Source organism: Vitis vinifera, chromosome 16, assembly GCF_030704535.1.
Source record: "Vitis vinifera cultivar Pinot Noir 40024 chromosome 16, ASM3070453v1".
Lineage (NCBI taxonomy): Eukaryota > Viridiplantae > Streptophyta > Magnoliopsida > Vitales > Vitaceae > Vitis > Vitis vinifera.
In genome coordinates, this window is record NC_081820.1 from 92,195 (window position 1) to 115,710 (window position 23,516).

Genomic DNA, 23,516 nt, shown 5'->3' on the forward strand with positions numbered 1-23,516 from the left:
CCTCTTCCTTCAAAGCCCTGGCAAAAAAAGAAAGTTACAAAAACCCTTGAAAAGAGAAACCTCTGTAAAAAAACCATTTCAAAGAGAACACTCAGAACCCTAGCCGAAAGAGAACGAAGCTTCGGGCCCCTCAAATACAGCCCTTTTTCAGCCAGAAAATCCTAAGGAATGTACTAAAGTGTAGTTTTGTCCAAATAGGTTATTTTTTAGGCTAAAAGAAGTGGGACGTTAGGTTTGCAATTTAGGGTCCGATCCGATGTTTTTTGGCTGATGAGGTTGGTGATTGGTGGATAAAAAGCGATACAGTATTTGAAATTAAAGCAGAAAGAAAGGCGAGAAGAGAAGCTTTTGCGGAGAAGGTTTTACAGGTTCTAAAGAAATAGACTGTTGGGTTGGTTGGTAACTTTCAATGGACGAATTGGGAGTGAAAGAGGACATGAATTAATCCATTTTTCTTGCAACAATTCACTCTGTCAATCCTCGTCATAATCCTCTAAAATCACGAAAGAAAGAGGTAAATTTTCATGCATGTCATTCTCAATTTCCACTTTTGTGAACTTCCCATTTGGTCTCCACCTGATTCAATTTCTTCACTTCATGCAATCCTCAAGTTTCGTTTAGGATTTCCGTTGCCCCCATGCCTTGGATTATTTGCAGCTTTTGATGTGGAATATTTCCATTTTGTTTCCCTATGGAGCCTTGCCAACAATTCGTTGTAGCCAAACCATTTGTTGGATTCCCAAGATGCTCTTCATTTAAGCACTCCTTCACAAAATTGATCAATTCTGCAGAATGCACATTCAATGCTATCACAAACAAACCCAATGATTAAAACATTTCAATGCTGTTTTCCCTTTTTGTGGGCGTGGGCAAAGGGGTTTTTAGACTTCCACCCCCCTTTGTGGATTTTGTAGATTGGTTAGGTTCTGTGTAAGGGGGTGTTGTTTTTTGTTGATCCCCGTTTCTCTTTGAGGCATTCTTTAGCCTTTTTTGTTTTCCTCCTTTACACTTTGAGGCGCTTCCTTGATGTGCCTTTTACTGTTTATTCATCACAAAAAAAAAAAAAAAACATTTTAATGCTGTTTTCTGTTTGAATGATGTTTTTACTGGGTCATTGTAGATCACAACCTTTTGGGGAGCTCTCACTCAATTTACCCATGGTACTGGAAATTGTACCTTCTTGCCTCGGCTTATCTCAAAAACTTTCTCATTCAATCCATCTCTCGAAACAAATTGCGTCTAGAGAGTATGAAAGAGACGTAAAGAACAGCTGCATTATAAGGCCTCAGATAATGCCTTCTAGTAATCATGCAGAAGCAGTGGGCCCACGGGTTTTTATGATCTCAGACTTGCATGCTGACTACTCTGAGAACATGACGTGGATGAAGGACTTATCAACTATGAGACACAAGAAAGATGTGCTTCTTGTTGCAGGTGATGTAGCAGAAACGTATCACAACTTTGTTTTAACCATGTCTCTTTTGACAGATAAATTCGAATATGTCTTCTATGTCCCTGGAAACCATGATCTTTGGTGCCGTCGGGAGGAAGAGGATTCTGTAAGGAACATTCCTTGTTTTCAGGATTTTGTACTGCATTTAGTACAATATCATCTAATAAATCATATTTGGATCTCTTATAGCTAGAACAGTGTTACCACAGACATAAGTACATGTGCATATTCAAGGGCATATGTTTTCCCTATTTGTAAGAGAATTCTCATGTCCTACCATAGTCTTTTTATTTAAGTGTGTCATAGAGGGGAATCATCCTTGCAGGTTAAAATGCATTTTCTCTAGTTCAGTTTGGTTGAATTTAAATTGATTGTCAGCTTAACTTGAGCTCAAACTTGTTCACGAGTGTAATTTAGTTTGTTCACTAATCCAATTCAGTGTCATACTCATATCAGATTCATAACTCCTACCTTTAAACAATGCAAATTAATAAAAAGCTTAATTAACTCTTTATCACGACTCTTTAATGACTAACAATCTTAAGACAATTGGAAATAAAAATACTTTGACTTTTTAGTGAACTCTTGCTATACTGAGAATCTTGACCTAACTATAACCTCTCGAGCCTCAAAAATCTTCTCGTTACTCTAGTAGTTAATTCTTTAGACTCTCGTCAACATAATAACTAATACTTTACCGATCAGAAGAAAATATTAAGACTCAAAATAAGCCTAATTTCCAGATTGCAATCTCAATCAGATTCTCTTTGTTGGCTTTTCCAGAGCTGCATCACATACCCAACTTGTTAAGAATGGAGTGAAAATGAGGATATTTTTTCACACCTTTGCTCCAGCTCATCTTTGTCTTGCAAGGAGTCCAGATCAAGTTAAACTTTACTTCGTGATGAAGTATTGATCTACCTCCCATGTGCCTGGTCTTGTCATGCTGAATTTGATTATATTGTTTTGTTATGAAAGCGTAGCCTCATAGGTTCTTTAACCAAAAAAATCCATTTCTCTGCTACAGGGGGCAACAACTAATAAGCTCTGTATTTTATAAGATTAACAAGTTAATATGGTAACCAGAAGTGAAACTCTTATTAGTTATGAGATATCTTAGTTTGCATCTGTTTACAACCATCTCCAAATGATACCATTGACTAAACAAGAGACCTCCAAATGACACCATTGACAAAACAAGAGATCTTTTTCTGGAGCTGACTCCAATTGTCTCCATATTCTGGATGTTGCCTCCAGTGTACAACTCTTGGTACGTGTGCAAACTGACCAACCCACAATAAATGCATAACTAATATATGGACATATGTGAAAGAGGATATCGGTTTTTCCCCAAGCCTCTAGTATCATTCCATATCAATAAGATCTCTATTACTACTTTCAAACAATCTCTTTGATAAGGAAAATTGGCAAGGTCACTCTGTAGCATTCCTGCCTCGAAGTGGTCTGACATGCTTTATATGATATAAATCTGCCTTTCCTAGACTTTGCGACTTCAATTCTAAAGAAATACCATAAGCTACCAAATTCTTGACCTTGAAATCCTTTGCCAAATTGAGCCCCAAAGTTCTCTATATTTACATCTAGACTCTTTCCGAACAAGACAGTGTCATTCAAGTAGTCTTCTCTGAAGAGCACTGATGCATAAGGTACAATTTCCACAACCTACTTATACCTGCATAGTATTGTTGCCTTTCTAAAACATTCAGACCATGCTTCAGAAAATTTCCATTGACCATGTGAGACTGTCTTTAACATGAAATTTTGCCTATGGTTGGTGATAATGGACCCATAATAAGGAGATGGGCTCATGTATAAGTTAACCCCCTTTTGTAGGTTACCCACATGCAAGAATACATATTTTTCATCAAATTGATGGAAAGGACAATTGAGGTTTTTCTTGGATCTGAATTTAATGACACTGTTTTATACATCCCATTTGCTTTGACATTTTTCCTCTTGTTTGTAGCATTTCAAATCTAGCAGTTCTTGAGGAAAGGTTTCATGTCTCCTTTTGCTTCTATCTCTTTGAGCTCTTAAATATCATGGATGAAAATGAGGATATAGTTGGCATTTGTAGTCTTCAGATACTTACTGGTGAGCATTTCTTTTTGACTAGTGTTCAGAGGTAACGTGTCCGACAGTGACACATTACCTCTCTAAAAGTACCTGAGCTATTCAGTCCACAAGGGAGAGAATATTGAGGAGGATGCTACAGAATTGGATCAGGATGGATGAATTGGAAATATGCATTAAGTGTTGTGCGATTGTAAAATACATATCAAGTAATAGTAAAATTTTACAAGATGGCTCAAAGTCCTGTTATGTTTTATAGTATGGAACATGGAGTAGTTAAGAAGTAACATGTGTGGAAAATAATTGTGGCCGATGCAAGTGTGTTAAGATGGATGAGTGGCAGCACTTGGATATATAGAATAAGAAATGAATGCATTCATGAGAAGCCTGAGCCTGTGCAGCTAGCACCAATTGATGACAAGATGAGGGACAGAGGGAGATGTGGAGCAATGATCAATGAATGCACATGTGTGGTGTAGTGTTTAATTCTAATGGAGGGCATAACTCTAGATCTAGTTAAATGAGGAAAAAAAGGGATTAATGTAGTCAAACCAAGTAGTAGATATTACTTCTTTTTGTGTTGAGTTGTAATATGCATTCCTTACTGACTAGAAGATTTAAATAAGGGTCATCTAATGCATATCTAGTCCAAAGCATGACTGACAGTAAATATGAGATTTTTTTATTGCTGGCATATAGTCCATTTTCATTTTTCAATTCTTAGTATAAGTATAGGTGCATTTGGTTCAGAATGTTGAGTCCTTTTAAGGTTCAATATTTATTTTTCTTAAAAATGATGGTATGGTGCTTACTTTCTACTAATGGAGAACATCTTCAAACTCATGATGTGACTTCTTTTTCAGCTTAATTCTCTTGATAAGCTGAATAAGTTACTTGATGCGTGTAAAAGACTCGGAGTGCAAACCAGTCCAATGATTATAGATGGCTTGGGAATCATTCCTTTATTCTCTTGGTATCATGAGGTGATTGGTTTTGTAATTTAGTTCTACCTCTTGATTTTAGTATGCAGTCTTGAATCATATCTGGTGGCTTGATCAAAGTAATGCATATTCTTCAGTCCATTGTTAATTGTGATGCTTCTTTTGCAGAGCTTTGATAAAGAGGAGGACATAACCGAAGTTTTCATTCCGTCTCTGGAGATGGTGATTCACTTTCTCTTCTCCTAGTAAGGGTTCAAAACTTGGATTGTGTCAACAGGATTATGCAATCCCTATATTTGGTGGTGCTTGCTGTAGGCTTTTATGCACTCAGCTTTGGTTCCATGTCCAGTACAGTGTATTAAATCTGTGATGATCTCTCTTGAACTCCAAAATATCTTCTGGTGTATATGATGACACTAATGTCTTTATTGACATGCTTCACAAATTGTGATCTTTCAGAATAGTTAGCTGCTGCATAATGACTATTTTGTGTAGTTCTCAAAAGTAGTATGCCATTTTTATTAGTGCCTAACTTTTTCTGGTGAAAATCAAATTTTCTATCCGTACATTATATAGGTTCTCACTCTTTCAAATATGAGGTTTTGGTCTTAGACATCTTCTGTTCCTTTTTAAAGCTCTCTCTAGTTCTATCAACCCTAAATACTTTTGTCCTACAAACTTCCACTTGGAAATTCAAAGCCCTAGTCAAAGTCAAGGCTTTTGCATGGCTTGTGGCAAATATGAAGGTTAATTCTAAAAACATGCTACAAATGAGGAGACCACACAAAACTATTAGTCTGAACTAGTGTGTCATGTGTTCGAAGAGTGTGAATCAGTGGATCATCTTTCATTTTGCATTTTCCAGTTGCACTGGCATTATGGCATAACTGGTGTGGCATATGTAAGAAGAGTGAGAATCAGTGGATCATCTTTCATTTTGCGTTGTCTAAGAGCATTGGCCTTATGGAATAGGTTGTTTGGACTTGCTGGGTTTGACTCCATCATAGTCAATGGGGTTTTTGGAGGTCTTCCTAGAGGTAAGTCACTATGGTATATTGTTAGTCTCACATTAATTTGGCTATGGCAGGAGAGGAATATGAGAATTTTTTTAGGACAAATGTACTTTGGAGGCAATGTGGGATTTATTCTGTTTCTCCTCTTCTCTTCAGGTATCAACTAGTGCAATATTTGTGGCACCTCTTTGAGCATTACAGTGGTAGTTTGGAATGTAGTATGTGGATTTGCTAGCTTGGTTGAGGATATACTTTCCAATGGATGCCTCCTCCAGCATTTGCATCAAGTTAGAATTTTGATGAGTGCTCCTTAGGTAACCTAGGACAATTAGGGATTGGAGGAATGCTCATAGATCATTATGGAACCTTAATGAGAACATTCTTCAAAAATTCTGGAGTGGGTTTAACCATTGAGGTGGAGTCATTAGCCTTATTGGAATGGCTAAAAGCTAGCTAAAGGTGAGGATCCATCCAATCTTCTAGTAGAGGAAGATTCTGTAGTAGTCCTATCTTCGGTAAATAAGGAGAGAAGCTCATGAAGGTTTGATGGGTAGCTGCAACACATTTTCAATATTGCTTTATAGAAACAGTATTCGTTCTGCTGGATTCCTAGGATAGCTAACTATTTGATAGATATGTTAGCAAAATGAGGAGTCAATTAGTTGATCTCTTTGGTATGGAATTTTCTAACCCCTAAGTTTTGATTTCTTAGTAACCACTTCTAGTTGTGCATTTCCTTTGATCATTAGAGTAGATAGTTTTTCTTTCGTTTGATCAGAGTTATGCACTGGTTGTGTTTGTGTTTTTAAAAAAAATAAATTATATAGATTCTCACACATTAATGTTTATGCAGCCATCCAGTTGTAGAGTCCAGTCCCTAAATTTGTTATTCTCCTCTAGCTTTTCACTTATATTAATGGAGGTGGAATTGAATCCTGGAACTAGCTGTTCAAACAGGAAGCACCAACCTAAAGACTCTTAGATTTAAAGAAACAATGACTCATAATTTTAGGTGGGGCTATTTCATAGAGACATCTTTGTTTCTACTTTGTGCTTCTCTTTATTTCTGGTTCCCATTTGTCATATAGGCATATACATCCTTCGTTTTATCTTGATAAATGTTTTTCTCATTCCGTCACTGATGTTTTGTGTTCCTTCTTTTTTCGTATGACTCTGATCATATTTGGGCTAATTCATTATCTTGTAGAGCGGATTAATTTTGAGGATGTTATGCCCTATGATCTTGATTCTATGTTCAGGCATGCAAGGACTTTCACGCATGCAAATGGCCTGAGGAACTTTCAAATAGAGATACTTCCCTTGCTCTGTACTTTGATGCAATGAACGAGAAGAATCAAGATTTGATCAAAGAAATTCAGAGTGAATGTAGCCAAATAATTACATTCTCTCACTTTCTTCCCAGGTGAGTTTGTGTCTTATTGACAGCCAAATTTTCCTTTGCTAGTTCCTCACTATTTTAAAATTGCTTGTCAAGATTTATCATACTAAGGCAGTGTTTGATAACCAAATGAGCAAATTAAATACTCAAAAGTGGAAAAGAAGGTAATGTAAATTACTAGTGACACATCACAAGAAAAAAACCCTTCATATCCTTCTTCTGAAGCTCATATGGTCTGCATAGATCAATTGAGTTTGTCACTTAGTGTGGATATACCTAATGTTCTTTATTTTGGGTAAGGCAGGGCCAAGTAAGTGAATACTGCTCATATACCATGTAATGCAGGCAAGAGTTATGTCCGGAGAAGAGGATGCTGTTCTATCCAAACCTCCCAAAAATCATCGGCTCCGATTTTCTTGAGGTTCGCCTAAGATCTATACACGGAGCTGAAGGAAGTGCATCTGCATGTCATGTGTTTGGTCATACCCATTTCTGCTGGGATTCCATGCTTGACGGTATCAGGTATTATATTCCTTCTCAAATCTAAAGGTGATTAACCCTCCCAACCCTTTACCCCTTGAGCTAGGCCTCAGGGCCCTCAAAACGTTATGCAGCTTCTTCAGTAAAATGATTACCTCGATGGTTTTTTTTATAGATTTCTACAAGGTAGTTATTACTAAGTTACAGTGGAAACATATATGAGATAACTCAGATACCCACTGGTCCTCATCTATGGCTTTGCCAAAATTCTACCTCCTGGTTCTTGACAATTCTAGTAAAGAAAATCTCAAACTATCTCCACTCAGAAATCCTGGAAGTTTCTCTAATAAAACAAGAGTGCACGTCTCTGATGTGAACTAGAGGTCTGCAACAAGCATATTTCTTTCAAGCGATGCTGCTTGGTATACCTAATGTGTTTTTGCGTCTCCCATGTGATGAGAGATGTTTGAATTCTTCATATAATCCATCAATTTATATGGCGAACTCTTACCCTTGAGTCTTTTATCTGACAAGACACTAGTCTGGTTAGAGCTGTTGTAGCATCTTCTGCTTTTAGCATGTTGTTCTTAGCGTTGCATTCCTCCCCACAATGGGGTTCACCACCTCTTTTCATTGGGAGGGGAGATTTAAGAGAAACGGAGACAAGGCCAGAGCCTGTCATTAGGAATGCTTCTAGTTGAAGTGCTTTGAATCTCCAAATTCTAGTCAAAGCAAAATACTTTTTAACTCTTTTCAAAATCACTTCCAAACAGTTTCTAAATTTAAAAACGAAAAAAAGAAGGAAATATTTGGTACCTCAACAAAGAAAATAGGCTTTGGAGCTGCTCTGCTCTAAACATTGGGATAATGATCTATTTCTCATTCTCATGACATACAATGCAGGTATGTACAAGCACCATTGGCCTACCCAAGAGAACGTAAAAGGAGAATGAATGGAGGTGAAGATTGGCTGCCATTTTGCATCTATTGTGATGGAAAATTTGCTGATAAACTTATGGCCTGTTTCTGGTCTGAATACTACTCCACCAACCCAAGAACGCCGCACAACACTCAACTCGCCCCTTGGGTTGCTAGATTTTATAAACGAAGATAACACTAGAATCTCCCCAAAATTCTTCTAAATGCTCCCGCTCCCTCGTGGCAACTGCATATTAATTTAATGGACAAGGTGACATGTAATGATTTTCTACTTGCCCATTTTGTTCTCTAATTTCTTTGAAACTTGTAATAAAGCAATTTATCAGGGTACGAAGATCAGGAATGAGGCTGAGAAGATTCATTACTAAACGATTTACACTCTTAAATCTTAGAAATTAATTGAAATTTCGTTTATAAGTGAGAATTTATTTTTGATAAAATTATTTTTTAGTCTATTTTTATTATCACTGTAGTTATTAAACATGACCTTTAGGTTTACGTTCACTCTTCCTTTTTCTAGCAAAGTTTAATACATGGACAAAACTATTGTGATTCATCGGCGATATTTCATTAAAAAATTGTGTATCCCTCGTTCTATATTTCTGATATTTTCCCCATAAATCTGCGATATCACTGCCTGTGCCACGTCAACACCCTTTTTTCCCATTTAATGGCAAAAGTAGTTGGGCTAAGGGAGGTGGACCAAATTTTTATTATGTATTTTGTATAGTAATTAAATACAAGATAAATAAAATTTTTATTTCAAATAAAAGTACTAAAGAAATTTTAATTTTAATATTAATATGTTCTCAAATTCAATATATTATTATCTAATATTATTAAAGTTATCATATTATATCAATTTTCTTCCTTAAAACAATTTCAATTTATTTATCATTATTTTTTCTATCATTTTTTGGAATTTTATTAATTTGTATCCATTGATATTTTTTTTATCAAATACTTCCCAATATATCTTGATATATTAGTAATATTAGTAAAAGCAACTACATATATATATATATATAAACCAAACAAAGATTAGGTACAGTTATCTCATCTTTTATTTTTCTTCAAAAATTCTCATGTTCTTCATGTTTCTCTTTATTTTTTTATTAGATGTTTTTATGATTATTTTTTGTTGCCTTTTTTTTCATAGTTTTTTAAGTTAAGAATTATATATAATTCTTTTTAGTTTTTTTATAATTTCATTTAAACTTTTATTGATTTTTTTAGGGGTCATTATGATTATTTTTTTGTTGGAGTTCTTTAATTTTTGCTATTGTTTTTGTTTTTTTTTTCGATCTTCCTTAAATTTCCAATTCAATATTTGAGTTGAGATGAATAGATAAAACAAAAATTTATTGAGGGATCACCTTTCTGGTACATCTTCTATTCTTCCTTCGGGGTTTGCTTTTTTAATATTATTGTGTTTGGCTGTTTCTGCATGTTCATTTCTATGGCAATTTTAATTTTGTATGCTAAGTCAACGTGTGGTATAGCTGCTAAATCTAAAGAACCTCTGAGTTTTGCAATGAGATTGAGAATTGCATTGGGTTCATCCTTTACCTACATACTGAAGCCAACCCTCCAATATTCCACCGAGATATCAAGGCAAGCAATATATTATTGGACTCTAAATTTATTGCAAAGGTTGCGGATTTTGGACTTTCAAGACTTGCCCCAGTTCCAGATATTGAAGGAAGTACACCAGCTCATGTATCTACAGTTGTAAAAGGAACTCCGGTAAGAATAACATTTTTATCTGACAGTACCTAATAAAAACATTGAATGATCACTTAAGCAGACCTGGCCTATAAAAAAAGATGTCTATTCAGCATCACCTTACAGAACATTGAGATTCATGGAATGTGTTATCTTGAGATGGATGTTGTTCTCTTCTCCCCTTCTCGCTTTAAGATGCTAGTTGTTTAGATTGCAACACAAATGCCATGTCCTCAAGTGTTTGAAATGTCATCCTTTGACTCTCCAAATCAATGTCAGGGGTTTACTAAAATCTGTGCTATTCAGTATTTGAAAAAGCGGAAATGAACTGGAAAGAACCTTATTTTAGTTGAGTTACTGGTGTGGAACTGAGGTTTATTTGATATGACTACGTTGATCCATTTTGTGTTGGGAAGTTATTGGACTGTCGAGAATGTGTGGAGAAGTTTGTGAAACTGGCCCTCAAGTGTTGCCAGGAAGATACAGATGCTCGGCCTTCAATGGCACAGGTGGTACGCGAGCTTGAAAACATATGGCTTATGATGCCAGAGTCGGATACCAAAACAACAGAATCCTTTATCACTGAGCCTGGAAAGCTAGTATCTCCATCATCTTCATCCACCCCAACCAAAAACCCTTATGTTTCATCAGATGTCTCTGGCAGCGACCTTGTTAGTGGAGTCATTCCCACCATTGCCCCAAGATGAAGGAATTTTGGAAACAGAAAAATGGTATAGACAGACTTGTGAAGTCGCTTGTATTGAATACTAGGAAATCTGAACTGGGTAACATTACTTGTTTAGCTTCCTCATTCCCAACTAGTTTGATTTGTAGAAACAGTACTCTTGTATGCTTTGGGCCTATGGCTAGTTTTGTAAAAATATTGCTAAGAATACCAATATACTACAGACTTATCAGGTGTAGCCTATTCACATCTCCTTGTTTTTGCTAACATCCTAAATATTTGAACCTGGTTGGAGTGATTCTAATCTAAGAAGGTTACAAGAGTTTTGTAATGTTTTTCTCATAAAAAAAACTTAGACGCATTCTTTCTCTACATGCTATAAGTAGTATAACAAACAAGGGCAGGTACTCGCTGAACAAACTAGCTACCAGGCATTCTTTCTCTACATGCCTGGTGCCTGCAGGACATCCATGAATGGAATATTCAACAAATAAAGACACAGGAGAAATAACAAAACAGATTAAGAATAACTAATACCATGAAATTAGGGTTTACAAATCACACTAACTTGTATCTGGTAATGAACAAAAAAGGTTTAGTGAGGTTTCCCCAACTGCAAATGCAGTTGATAACCATAACATTCAGCTTATTTGCTGGCAAAGACGAGAGAAATACAAAAAGCCTTTCAAAGAATTAGAAGACGCTTGACTTGCTGTCAGGCATGTTCAGTACCTATGCTCCAACTTCTCCTTCTCCTGATAGTTCTGAACGTATCTGCATGCATTCCAAGATGTAGACACAAGTAGGGGAATTGTGGTTAGTATCAAACACTTTTGGCCGTCGTACCAGAGAGCCATTTTTTAGTTATTATGAGCTTGAAGTTCAAACCATTTTTGCATCAAAAAGGATCTCTGGGCAAAAACTTAATTTATGGAGCTTAGGTAGGGAAAAAAAAAAGATTCATCCATCAATATGTTATTTGTCCAACAGTTCAAATTTCAGAGGGATCACTTACACTCAAAAGTTGAAACATCAAACCCATCAAATACAAGCCAACTATACATTAGTATGATACATGCAAAGCATCATCAGAATTAAGGCTGAGCAGCAGACCAACCCTGCTACATACATAATAAGTAAAAACCTGATATTCTGCACCTAATGACTAATGAGTAATGAGGCATGAGGCATGCATACACAAGGTGTATATAGATAGTAGATACAGTTGCATGCCAGCACTAGAAAGACTTTTATCAACAAATGAAATACACTTAAGGATATCTAGCTACACTGCCAAGTTATATGATTTGTATTCAACTTTTACACCATTTGAACACACCATATCTCATGTAATACTAAAACGTTCACAACATTAGAAGAAGAATAAAACTGGAGTATAATTGAAACTTCAATATGATGCTTAAATTGTTCGTAACTATGAGTGAAAAAGAAACATCTCACTTCATCTTGCATTAGTGAAAAAGAAAATCCTCTGGGCTAGGTGCTGTTTTTTGGAAGAATACACATCATTTTTTCTCCACGTGATTCCATCAAATAATCACATCTAATATACATACCAAAAAAAAAAAAAAAATTCTTATTCTCTCTCTTCAAGAAATTGCACAAAATAATAACTTTTTAAGACTACCAAAGAGTGGACAAAGGATATCAGTAATCATAAAGTGATCTATCTCTCCAAGACAACTTTTGACCAGGGAAGGGATAAGAGTTCTCTAGAGATTGGAGGCTCTTAAGACGGGGAAAACATGCTAATCATCTGCTCTGATGATGTTCTTCACCAAGACATCTTACTTAAGATGGTACACAGTTAGGCCTCAGGATTCAGGTTAGGGTTTACTATGGCAGCTGAATCAACTTTTGAAATATAAATGCATTTTTCAGTTTTGGGATAAGATTGTTCAAACATCCTAACAAATCAACAAACCCTACGGCAAATAAATATATAAATAAAACGAAAATGAAAATGAAACGGATGGAGATGCAAGCACGGAGATCAATTTGAGTAAAGAATAAAGGATAAAGAAATAGAAGAAAGAGAAAGGGAAAATTACGAGTAGGTGCCGATGAGAGGAGCGAGAAGGAGAGTGGCGCTGATCCAGTTCTCGGTGACCTTGTGGTGGATTTTGGTGGTTAGATCCTTCCATAAACCAGGCATGATCTGCTGCTGAAACGGTGATAGCGAGTACACTACCGCCTTCATCCTCACCGGCGTCTTCCCCATTTTCTTCTTCTTCTCTTCCACGTCCCTCGCCCTTTCCCAACTGATTTCGATTTTTCGCCTCTCAATATTGACCTTAATATCTTTTAGATATGTACTTGCCCCATTTTACAATCGGGTCTGAATAGGACTTTTTGGGGCGTCTTTTAGGGCTCGGGTTTGAACTTTGGTTTCTTTGGATCCGGGTTGTGTTTTGATGGCGTATTTCCTTGGGGTGGGGGATTTGAGGAAGAGCGTGAACAAAATCTGATAACCACTCTTGATGGCTTGGATTTTGGGTATTTGGTTTTCGGATTGGGGTTTGTGTTTTGCTCCTGAATTGGTTAGAAATTTGAAGAGAGAATCTGGCCTTCGCGGATATGATTCCAAGTACCTGGAAGCATTTGATATTTAAGCAGATTCCAAGCTTAAGCTCACATACGTAAGTCAAATAACTGCTTGAATTATGGAAAATGGATTGGAATCTTATGATAAGAAAATGTGTGAAACAAGGCTTTTTCACTGAAGCTCTGCAAATATACTCGTCTATGGTCAGGTCTGGGGTTCATGGCAGTGAATTCACCTTCCCTTTCGTCCTCAAGGCTTGTGCCAAACTGCCATCTCTTGAAGACGCTACAAAGCTCCATTCCCATATACTCCTAACCGGCTTTCAAGCCCATGTCTTCGTCCAGACGGCTCTCGTTGACGTCTATTCAAAGTGCTGCTGCTTCCACTCTGCTCGTCTCGTATTCGATCAAATGCCCATTAAAAGTCTCGTCTCCTGGAATTCAATCATTTCCGCACACTGCAGGGATTTTCACATCGACCAATCTTTTGGCATCTTAAAACAAATGCAGCTTCTGGGTCTGGAATTAAGCTCCGCCACGTTTACAGGCTTCCTGGCTTCTTGCTCTCTTCCGCAGGGCTTGTCAATTCACGGTTACATTACTAAACTCGGACTTGATCTGCATTTACCTCTAGCCAACTCCATCATGAGTATGTATATACGTCTCAATCAAATTGATGGTGCTCTCTCCGTTTTTTATACATTGCATCAGAAATCCATCGTTTCTTGGACAATTATTCTAGGCGGGTATCTAAGTGCAGGGGATGTTGCCAAAGTGTTTGCTGTGTTTAATCAAATGCGATGCCAATGTGTTGGCCCGGACTCTATTGTATTTGTTAACCTCATCTCCTGTTGCAAGCTATCAGGCAATTTGTTGCTGGCCATGTTAGTTCATTCTCTCCTACTCAAAAGTGGATTTGATCACAAAGATCCCATTGACAACCTGCTTGTTGCCATGTATGCCAAATGTAAGGACCTTGTGTCTGCTAGAAGGGTTTTTGATGCTGTACACGAAAAAAGTGTCTTCTTGTGGACATCGATGATTAGTGGATATGCCCAGTTTGGTTATCCCAATGAAGCGTTACATCTGTTTAACATGTTGTTGAGGACTGCTTCAAGACCCAATGAACTGACACTGGCCACTGTACTTTCAGCCTGTGCCGAAATGGGATCACTGCGCATGGGAGAAGAGATCGAGCAGTACATTTTGCTGAATGGTTTGGGGTCAGATCTTAGGGTTCAGACTTCATTAATACACATGTTCTGTAAATGTGGAAGCATAAAGAAGGCACAAGCATTGTTTGAAAGGATACCCAATAAAGACTTGGCTGTTTGGAGTGCCATGATAAATGGTTATGCAGTGCATGGGATGGGAAAAGAGGCTCTGAATCTCTTCCATAAGATGCAAAATGAAGTAGGAATTAAGCCAGATGCCATTGTTTACACCAGCGTATTATTGGCTTGCAGTCATTCAGGATTGATAGAAGATGGATTGAAGTATTTTAGAAGCATGCAGAAGGATTTTGGAATAGAACCCAGTATACAACATTATTCTTGTTTGGTGGATCTTCTTGGTCGAGCTGGTTATGTGGAATTAGCCTTGAGAACTATCCAAGAAATGCCTGTCCTAGTACAAGCTCGAGTTTGGGCTCCATTTCTTAGTGCTTGCTACACGCATCATAACCTTGAGCTTGGAGAGTTTGCTGCTAAGAACTTGTTCGATTTGGAGCCCAGAAGCACTGGCAATTTTGTATTGATGACTAATCTGTATACATCTATGGGGAAGTGGAAGGAGGCAGCAAAGGCAAGAAGTATAATAAATGCTAGGGGATTGGTTAAGGAGCCTGGTTGGAGCCAGATTGAGATTGATGGTGCTGTCCATGTTCTTGCTGCAGAAGGCCAATCCCACCTAGAGTCGATTGATATCCATGAGGTTGAAGCTTCCTGACACTGGGAATGTTGCAGAGACAAAGATGGTGATCCACAACTTGGAAAAGGATGCATTGAAGCTTGAGGGTGAGTGAGCAGCTATTGCATTTGGCCTCATTGCTAGAAGGATCCTGTCATTGTGTGAAGAGCATCCTAATACTCTTTATTTTGGGTGAGGCAGGGCCAAGTAAGTGGATAACTGCTCATATACCATGTATTGCAGGCAAGAGTTATGTCCGGAGATGAGGATACTGTTCTATCCAAACCTCCCAAAAATCATTGGCTCCGATTTTCTTGAGGTTTGCATAAGATCTATTCAAGGAGCTGAAGGAAGTGCATGTGCATGCATCTGTTTTGTCATACCCGTTTCTGCTGGGATTCCATGCTTGATGGTATCAGGTATTATATTCCTACTCAAATCTAATGGTGATTAACCCTCCCAACCCTTTACCATTTGAGCTAGGCCCGGGCCTCAAAACGTTATTCAGCTTTCTTCGCTCAAATGATCAACTCAAGGGTATTTTTGTGGATTTCCACAAAGTAGTTATAACTTAGAGTTGGAAACATATATGAGATAACTGGGATACCCACCAGTCCTCATCTATGGCTTTACCAAAATTCTACCACCTGGTTTTTGACAATTCTAGTACAGCGAAAATCTCAAACTATCTCCACTCAGAAATCTTGGAAGTCTCTCTAATCAAACAAGAGTACTTGTCTCTGATGCGAGATAGAGATCTGCAACAAGCATCTTTCTTTCAAGCTGCCACAAATAGAACCTGCTGAGGATGCTGCTTGGTATTCCTAATGTGTTTTTGCGTTAATTCTCCCATGTGATAAAAGGAGTTTGAATTCGTGATATAATGCATCACTTTATATGGGCGGACTCTTACCCTTCAGTCCTTTATCTCCTGGTTAGAGCTGTTGTAGCATCTCCTGGCATGTTGTTCTTAGCGTTGTATACGCGCGCGCGCCCCCCCAATAATGGGTTTCACCGGGAGGGGAAACGGTGATAAGGCTTAGAGCCTGTCATTAGAAATGATTCTAGTTGAAGTGATTCAAATTTCTAAATTTTTTCAAGAGTTTTTACCATGCCTTAGAATTTTATGTTTTTTTTTTTTTTTTTGGTTTGGTTTTTTTGGGGAATTTTTTTTTAAAAAAACCACTTTCAAAGCAAAACACTTTTTAACCCTTCTCAAAATCTCTTCCCAATGGTTTCTAAATTTAAAAAAATAAATAAATAAAAATAAATAAAGAAAAGAAGAAGAAATATTTGGTGGCTCAACAAGAAAATAGGCTTTTGTTTGTCCCATCTCTGGAGATGCTCTGCTCTAAACCTTGGGACAATGATCTATTTGTTCTTGTAAGTATGGATACTCGACTCTCATTATATACAATACAATACAGGTACATACAAGCACCATTGGCCTACCCAAGAGAATCTTAAAGAAGAATGAATGGAGGTGAAGATTGGCTGCCATTTTGCATCTATTCTGATGGGGACCAGAACTTCTTGTTTCAGAGGACGAATCTTGATCAACCATTACCATTAGGATGGGTGGATTTGGTCGCGCAGAAATAGTACTTCAAGATCGCCTGTTATTTTGGTTCTTAAAAAGAAACAGGAAGTCCGTGGATTTATCAACATTAAGTTGGTAAAAAGAACCAAATTCTTGCTGGCTGATAAACTCACGCCCTCTTTCTGGTCTGAATACTATCCCAGAACGCCTCACAACACTCAACTCGTCCCTTGGGTTGCTAGATTTTAATAAGGAAGATGACACAATAATGAATAATCTCCCCAAAATTCTTCTGAATGCTCCCTTGAGGCAACTGCATGTTAATTTATGTAATGGATAAGGCAACATGTAGTCATTTTCTACTTGCCCATGTTGTTCTCGTATTTCTTTGCAACTTGTAATAAAGCAGTTTATGAGGGTAGAATGAGGCTGAGAAGATTCATTACTAAACTATTTACAATCTGAAACAAAGTCAGTAAAAAGTAGGCACATCTTTATTTGGCAATGTCATATAACCGAGCAAACAACACCACAAACGCATAGAAAGAGAAGCAGAACAGAAGGTGCAAGCAAATTTAGATACAGAAGAGGGGAATCGGCAGCAGAAGTGGAAGTAACAGAGGGCAGACGGTGTCCTATGTAGTTGCAGTCTAGTAGTCCTCAGGAGCCAAAGGCTGGTGGTGTGTGTGAATATGTTGGGGCTCGGTGGGTATTACGAGAAATTCATATATGAGAGCAGCAAGAGCACCACCAACAAGAGGCCCCACCCAGTACACCCACTGGTACCTCCACCTCCAACCCACAAGAGCAGGCCCAAATGCCCTTGCTGGGTTCATCGATGCTCCATCAAAGGCTCCTCCCACAAGTATGTTTGCCCCAACTATGAACCCTATGGCCAGTGGCGCTATCACTCCCAGACTCCCCCTCTTTGGATCAATTGCAGTCGCATACACTGTGTACACCAGCCCAAATGTCATTGCTATCTCGAGAAGCATTGCATGCCACTCGTCGTATCCTGAGGCTACTGTGAATCCCACTGGCCTCTGAAAATTACGGCACCCACAAAAAATCAAGTTACTATTTATTGATAAATCAAAATCCAAAATTTTCACCAAGTCCTTGCGTGTATAATGTTTACCAGGCCACCAGTGGCGAACCTCAAGAGGAGAGCAGCGAGAACAGCACCCAAGAGCTGAGCAACCCAGTAGTACAAAGCACGGAGGAGAGAGATTCTGCCACCCACAAGGGCACCGAAGGTAACAGCTGGGTTCACATGCCCCCCTGATACGTTGATGCTTGCCGACACCGCAGCAAACAGCGCCAACCCATGTGCAAGTGCCACCATCACCAGAGCCGGAACTGTTAAAGCCGTCGCACCTGCATATAACTTACCTGTACGCCAGGTCCCACGATCCCCTCATTCCATTTCTTAAAAGAAAATGCCAACAGCAGGAGTAGATGTTATGTATAAGGTTTTTAAACATACCTAGAGCAAGAACGGAGCCTTCCCCTGCAAAGACGAAAATGAAAGTGGCGACGAGTTCAGACAAGGTGGCTCTCATGGAGTCAGGGTGGGTGGCCTCCTCTGCCCTCCCAAACGCATATCTACGAGGTGGCATCATGACCAACTATTGGGTTTCAAGGTGATCAAACCTTGAACAAGAAATTAATGGTCAAAGATGGATCTCTCTTCAGATAACCACCTGGCTGCAGCTACCTTTAACTAGTCAATTTTGTGAGCTGAAAGCACATGACGATGAGGAAGATAGATGATCTAAAAATATAGAAAGAAAGAAGAAGAAGAAACGAGAGAGGGGGGGGGGGAAGGGGGATGCTGCATGGAGAGTTTGGAGTGATGTGGACACTTGGGAGAAGGTGATGAAGAAAGTGTGACACGTAGAGATATGTGTTGCCTCTTCACTCCTGCACCTTTTCTTAACTCAAACCGTCTCTATCCTTTTCTTCCAAAGTCTTGAGCTTTATTTAATTAATATTTTTGTGTTTGCCAACAGGGTTAGCTCCATCCCATCCTCGAATATCTACCTAAACCTTCGGTATTTTATATCGAAGATATATCGATGAATATTTTGAAAAAAAAAATATCGATACATTTAAAATTGATCAAAATTCATGAAAATATAAAAAAAAAAAAAACTTTATAAAAATGTAATTAGAAGTATAATAAATATTTTAAAATTGTTTTGTTGAAAATTTTGATATATATATCAATAAAAAATATAAATTTTATAAGTGTATATTTATTATTAAATTATATTAAATATTATTTCATAATAATATTATGATATTTAATTATAATATGTCGGATTTAAAATATATTTAATATTAAAATTATGATATATTTAATTCAATTATATTAAATAATATAAAATAGATAATGATATATGCATAATTGTGATATTTAACAATAAAGTTTATAATTTGAAAACAGATTTTATGCATTATCATTTAATTTGGATGTATTTGATGACATAGAAAGAAATAATGATAATTTGTATAAGTATTTTTAATTTTAAAATTTTGATAATTTTATTCAAAAATTTATATCTATTTTTTATATAATTATTATTATATAAAAGTCACAATCACAAAAAAAAAATTATTTATAATAATTTTATTATGTTTAATTTATAATATATATATATATATATAATGCTAATAATGTATATATCTACATATATATTTATATATACATAAATGTTAAATGAAGTATGGTTGGTCGGCAGGTGTTGGTGAGAAAACATGAGTGGGTGGTGAGGGTTCAAATCCTCGTGGCTTCATTCTTCTATTTCCTTGGATTTTCCCTTGCTTTTTCAGAATTCCAATTGCAATCCCACATCCACGATTGATTACACCAAAAAGCTTTATTTAAGCATTGAAATGGTGCATGGTGGGCAGGCGTGCAGCGCACGATAGGCTGCCGAGCTGTGCTGGTTGAGGGTGTGGGATGGGCCACTTCGCCTTTTGGTATAGGAATTTTGGGCCATTTTAAGAGATTTGGGGAATATTTCTAACGTTTTCATCCTGAATATATATCACACACCAAACTCCTCTTAACTCTTACATCTTTTTTCCCTTCTTTTTTTTTTTTTTAACTTAAAATCAAAATATCAAAACTAAATTACCTACAATTATATTTCCTTTCCCCAATTAAATTACCTGCAAAACAAACACACCCTAGTTTTCCTATAGCTTAAATCTTCCTTTAATGAGTGTTAAACCGGTTCATTGTGTCTTCAAGGGGAGAAAATAACATACACCCATCTGAAAGTGGTATTATATGTTTCCTATACAAAAGCAACCATGTGCCGCCATATCTTCACTAAACAGTCTAAACCCCAAAGATATATTTGAATTCTCAAAGCCAATCCCAATCATGCAATAAAGATCCAAATCCCGTGAAGGTTCTACGAGAAAACAAAGACAGAAGGATTTTGGTTAAGCCAGAATTGAGGGTCCTGGCAGCATTTCGAGGCGCCATCCACTCAAACCCTCTTAACATCCATTGCTTTCCACGAAATATAAAAACCAAGTCCAACTATATACAATTCACGTTATCCTCATATTTCGTATTCATCAATTGTCAACAGCTAGCCCAATAATTTTATATGAAAATTGAGAGCTAAACTGATGTTAATAAGTTGTTTTCTGTCTTCACTTATTGTAATTAACAAGGCTTTGTTTCCTCCGCTTCTGTGTCTTGACAATATTGAAGAATCTTTGCAACCTTGCCTCGCTTACTTCGTCAATGCTGTAGTCATAGAGAAAGTATGGCTTCATGGGCTAGAGCTTTTTTCTTTGTAAACTTGTTGGAATCACTATCTCATGACTTTGTCAAGCTGGAATGCTTATCAGCAGTCTAGCTGTGATTGTGGCCATCACCATGAGCTTGGCTGCAAAAGCTTTATTCCTTGTTTCTGCAGTTGTTGTGATTCAATTTTCAGGCGTGGTGTCTCAGGCGACAAATGAGTACTTCCCGGATGAAAGAGAAGCGTTGATGCAGATAAGGGATATTGTAAACGCAACAGTTGATCTACATAAGAACTGGACAGGACCCCCTTGTCAAGAAGATGTGAGCAAATGGTTTGGAATCACTTGTTCCAAAGGCCACATTATCCGCATTGTTCTTGAAGGAATTGAGCTCACCGGCTCTTTCCCACCTGCATTCCTACAAAAGATCGCCTTTCTGAATACGGTCAGCTTCAAAAACAATTCAGTTTTTGGCCCTATTCCCAACCTCACTGGCCTAATCCACCTTGAATCCGTGTTCTTCTCCCAAAACAACTTCTCCGGTTCCATTCCTTTGGACTACATTGGATTGCCCAATTTAACTGTTCTAGAGCTGCAAGAGAATTCTCTTGGTGGCCATATCCCACCTTTTGATCAACCAACCTTGACAACCTTCAACGTCTCATATAATCATCTTGAGGGCCCGATCCCAGAAACTCCTGTGCTTCAAAGATTCCCAGAGAGCTCTTATGATCATAACTCCCATCTGTGTGGGCTTCCTCTCGGAAAAGTGTGTCCTGCTTTTCCTCCTGCTCCTGCCACTGCCACAGCACCTCCTCCCCACATTTCTCCAAATCCATCCAAGGAAAAGAAAAAGGGACTCGAAATATGGGGTGTTGCTTTGATTGTGGCTGCAGCAACATTGGTTCCTGTCCTAGTTATGGTTGTTTTCTTGTGTTATTATAGGAAGTCACAGAGGAAAGAAGCAACAACAGGGCAACAGACAGGTATGTCCGTATGGCATATGTGAACTTAGCAGTCTCATACCAAGTTCTGTTTTGGGAGATTCAGATCAAACTGTGTGATGCCACTCATTTTAAATAATTTTATCAGGTCATTCTGTAGTAGTGTATGAAATTAGAGTATTGCATACATAGGGATGAATTACGCGTTTCAGTATTCCATTTTCTTAAGAGGCTGGTTCTGGATTTCATCTCCTTTTTCTCCCTTTATTACTGGACAGGAGAGGGTTCCGTAGAGTGGGCAGAAAAGAGAAGACATAGCTGGGAGAGCAGAGGGGATCCTGAAAGGACGGTAGCACTAGAATTTTTCGATAAGGATATACCGGTTTTTGACCTGGATGATTTGCTAAGGGCATCGGCAGAAGTGATGGGGAAAGGGAAACTGGGCACTACGTACAAAGCAACACTGGAATCGGGTTCTGCAGTTGCTGTGAAGAGACTCAAAGATTTGAACGGGTTGAGCAAGAAGGAATTTGTCCAGCAGATGCAGTTGCTGGGAAAGACGAGGCATGAAAACCTGGTCGAAATCGTCTCTTTCTACTACTCTAAGGAGGAGAAGCTGGTGGTCTATGAGTTTGTTCCTCATGGAAGCTTGTTTGAGCTTTTACATGGTTAGTATATCTTCTGTCACTTCTTTCCTTTCTGTATCTTACAAGATGCAATTTAGTGTTGAAATGAAATCATATTTTTCTTGTTCGGATTTTAGAGAATAGAGGAGCTGCAAGAGTGCCTTTGAATTGGAGTAGAAGACTATCCATTATCAAAGACATAGCAAAGGGTCTCACTTTTCTTCATCAATCCTTACCTTCTCACAAGGTGCCCCATGCCAACCTCAAATCATCCAATGTTCTTATCCACTCCACCGGCCAGAACTGCCATTCCAAACTCGTGGATTTCGGCTTCTTGCCCCTTCTGCCCTCTCGTAAATCCTCTGAAAAACTAGCCGTAGCCAAGTCACCTGAATTCGCTCTAGGAAAGAAGCTGACACAAAAGGCAGATGTCTACTGCTTCGGCATCATTATACTGGAGGTCATCACTGGGAGGATCCCAGGTGAAGCTTCACCAGGGATCAATGCAACAGTTGAGGACCTTTCTGATTGGGTAAGAACAGCAGTGAATAATGATTGGTCCACAGATGTATTAGACGTAGAGATAGTAGCAGCAAGAGAAGGGCATGATGAGATGTTGAAGCTCACAGGGATAGCTCTGGAATGTACAGATACAACACCAGAGAAGCGACCAAAGATGACTGAAGTGTTGAGAAGAATACAAGAAATTGAGGACATGGGAGAAAAACAAATAAGTGGAAGTGAAGCAAGTTGATTCATGTAGGATCTTCAATGTACCCATAACATCAATTTGATAACATTTTTTCCAATCAAATACATTTTTTTCTTCTTTTCCTTCGAGTTGCCATCTCTTTCAGCTATGGTTGCTGTCATTTGGTCTAATCAACTCTACTCTTCCGATTATCTATTTAATTATCAATTAGGCTATGGACATTATGTAGCCAACTCAGACCCCATCGTTTAATCAAATTACCTTGATCATATGATGAATATGAATCATATTAGATATGAGAATATAAAAATAGAATACATATAAAACATGTATATGAAATTTATGCACGACCAGAGCACCTACAGCTAGAATCTTGGGGAAGAAAATGGGCTGGAGTCCCAGCTGTCTCCACAAAATGGGCTGGAGTCTATCCATAGCACTAGCAGCTTCCTTGTATGTCTCACCAGAGCCATGAGAATCAATGAATCTCTATTGTAGATCACTCAAAAAGCTGCACAGCTAACAAATTAATACGCTATTGAATTTGACAACTTGGTAATCCCATGACCGGGGGAAAGTCACGGTCACATTAATGATAAAAAGAGATTTAACCTCCCTTTCTTTATTGTTGGATGCTTTGGGCTTCAAGCAATGTTCCGGAGCTTCAACCCGCTCAAGGTACAGCTGGAATCTAATTAGGATTTTAGAGCATAAGCACCCTGGG

At 38.0% G+C, this 23,516-nt stretch overlaps 4 protein-coding genes across 10 annotated transcripts; 3 read left to right on the forward strand and 1 right to left on the reverse strand.

Moving 5' to 3' along the window:
* The first annotated feature begins 1,157 nt into the window (after positions 1-1,157).
* On the forward strand, positions 1,158-8,743 carry LOC100261372 (uncharacterized). 3 transcript variants are annotated; one of them, XM_002267002.5, is made up of 6 exons: positions 1,158-1,559; positions 4,411-4,530; positions 4,657-4,710; positions 6,761-6,924; positions 7,246-7,422; positions 8,284-8,743. In XM_002267002.5, the coding sequence occupies exons 1-6, from the start codon at positions 1,158-1,160 to the stop codon at positions 8,492-8,494; spliced, it is 1,128 nt and encodes a 375-aa protein (XP_002267038.3). In that variant the 3' UTR covers positions 8,495-8,743. The 3 variants fall into 3 exon arrangements, with proteins under 3 accessions (XP_002267038.3, XP_010662023.1, XP_010662024.1); XM_010663721.3 differs by having other exon boundaries at positions 1,341-1,434; XM_010663722.3 differs by lacking the exon at positions 1,158-1,559 and adding an exon at positions 2,002-3,120.
* Positions 8,744-12,312: 3,569 nt separating this feature from the next.
* Positions 12,313-17,192, forward strand: LOC104881971 (pentatricopeptide repeat-containing protein At4g19191, mitochondrial). Of its 5 annotated transcripts, XM_059743442.1 has the most exons (3): positions 13,183-13,389; positions 13,504-15,309; positions 15,446-16,121. In XM_059743442.1, the coding sequence occupies exons 1-2, from the start codon at positions 13,328-13,330 to the stop codon at positions 15,239-15,241; spliced, it is 1,800 nt and encodes a 599-aa protein (XP_059599425.1). In that variant the 5' UTR covers positions 13,183-13,327; the 3' UTR covers positions 15,242-15,309; positions 15,446-16,121. The 5 variants fall into 5 exon arrangements, with proteins under 5 accessions (XP_019081787.1, XP_019081788.1, XP_019081789.1 ...); XM_019226242.2 differs by adding an exon at positions 16,630-17,192 and having other exon boundaries at positions 12,313-15,621; XM_019226243.2 differs by having other exon boundaries at positions 12,313-15,309; positions 15,404-16,121.
* Positions 17,193-17,214: 22 nt separating this feature from the next.
* On the reverse strand, positions 17,215-18,646 carry LOC100252897 (probable aquaporin TIP3-2). Its single transcript, XM_002262942.4, has 3 exons — positions 18,229-18,646; positions 17,881-18,134; positions 17,215-17,785 (listed from the first exon to the last, which is right to left on the reverse strand). Exons 1-3 carry the CDS (start codon positions 18,362-18,364, stop codon positions 17,393-17,395), a joined length of 783 nt encoding a protein of 260 aa, XP_002262978.1. The 5' UTR covers positions 18,365-18,646; the 3' UTR covers positions 17,215-17,392.
* A 1,872-nt stretch (positions 18,647-20,518) lies between these two features.
* Positions 20,519-22,834, forward strand: LOC100245984 (probable leucine-rich repeat receptor-like protein kinase At1g68400). Its single transcript, XM_059743444.1, has 3 exons — positions 20,519-21,504; positions 21,738-22,122; positions 22,218-22,834. Exons 1-3 carry the CDS (start codon positions 20,605-20,607, stop codon positions 22,832-22,834), a joined length of 1,902 nt encoding a protein of 633 aa, XP_059599427.1. The 5' UTR covers positions 20,519-20,604.
* The last annotated feature ends 682 nt before the right edge of the window (positions 22,835-23,516 follow it).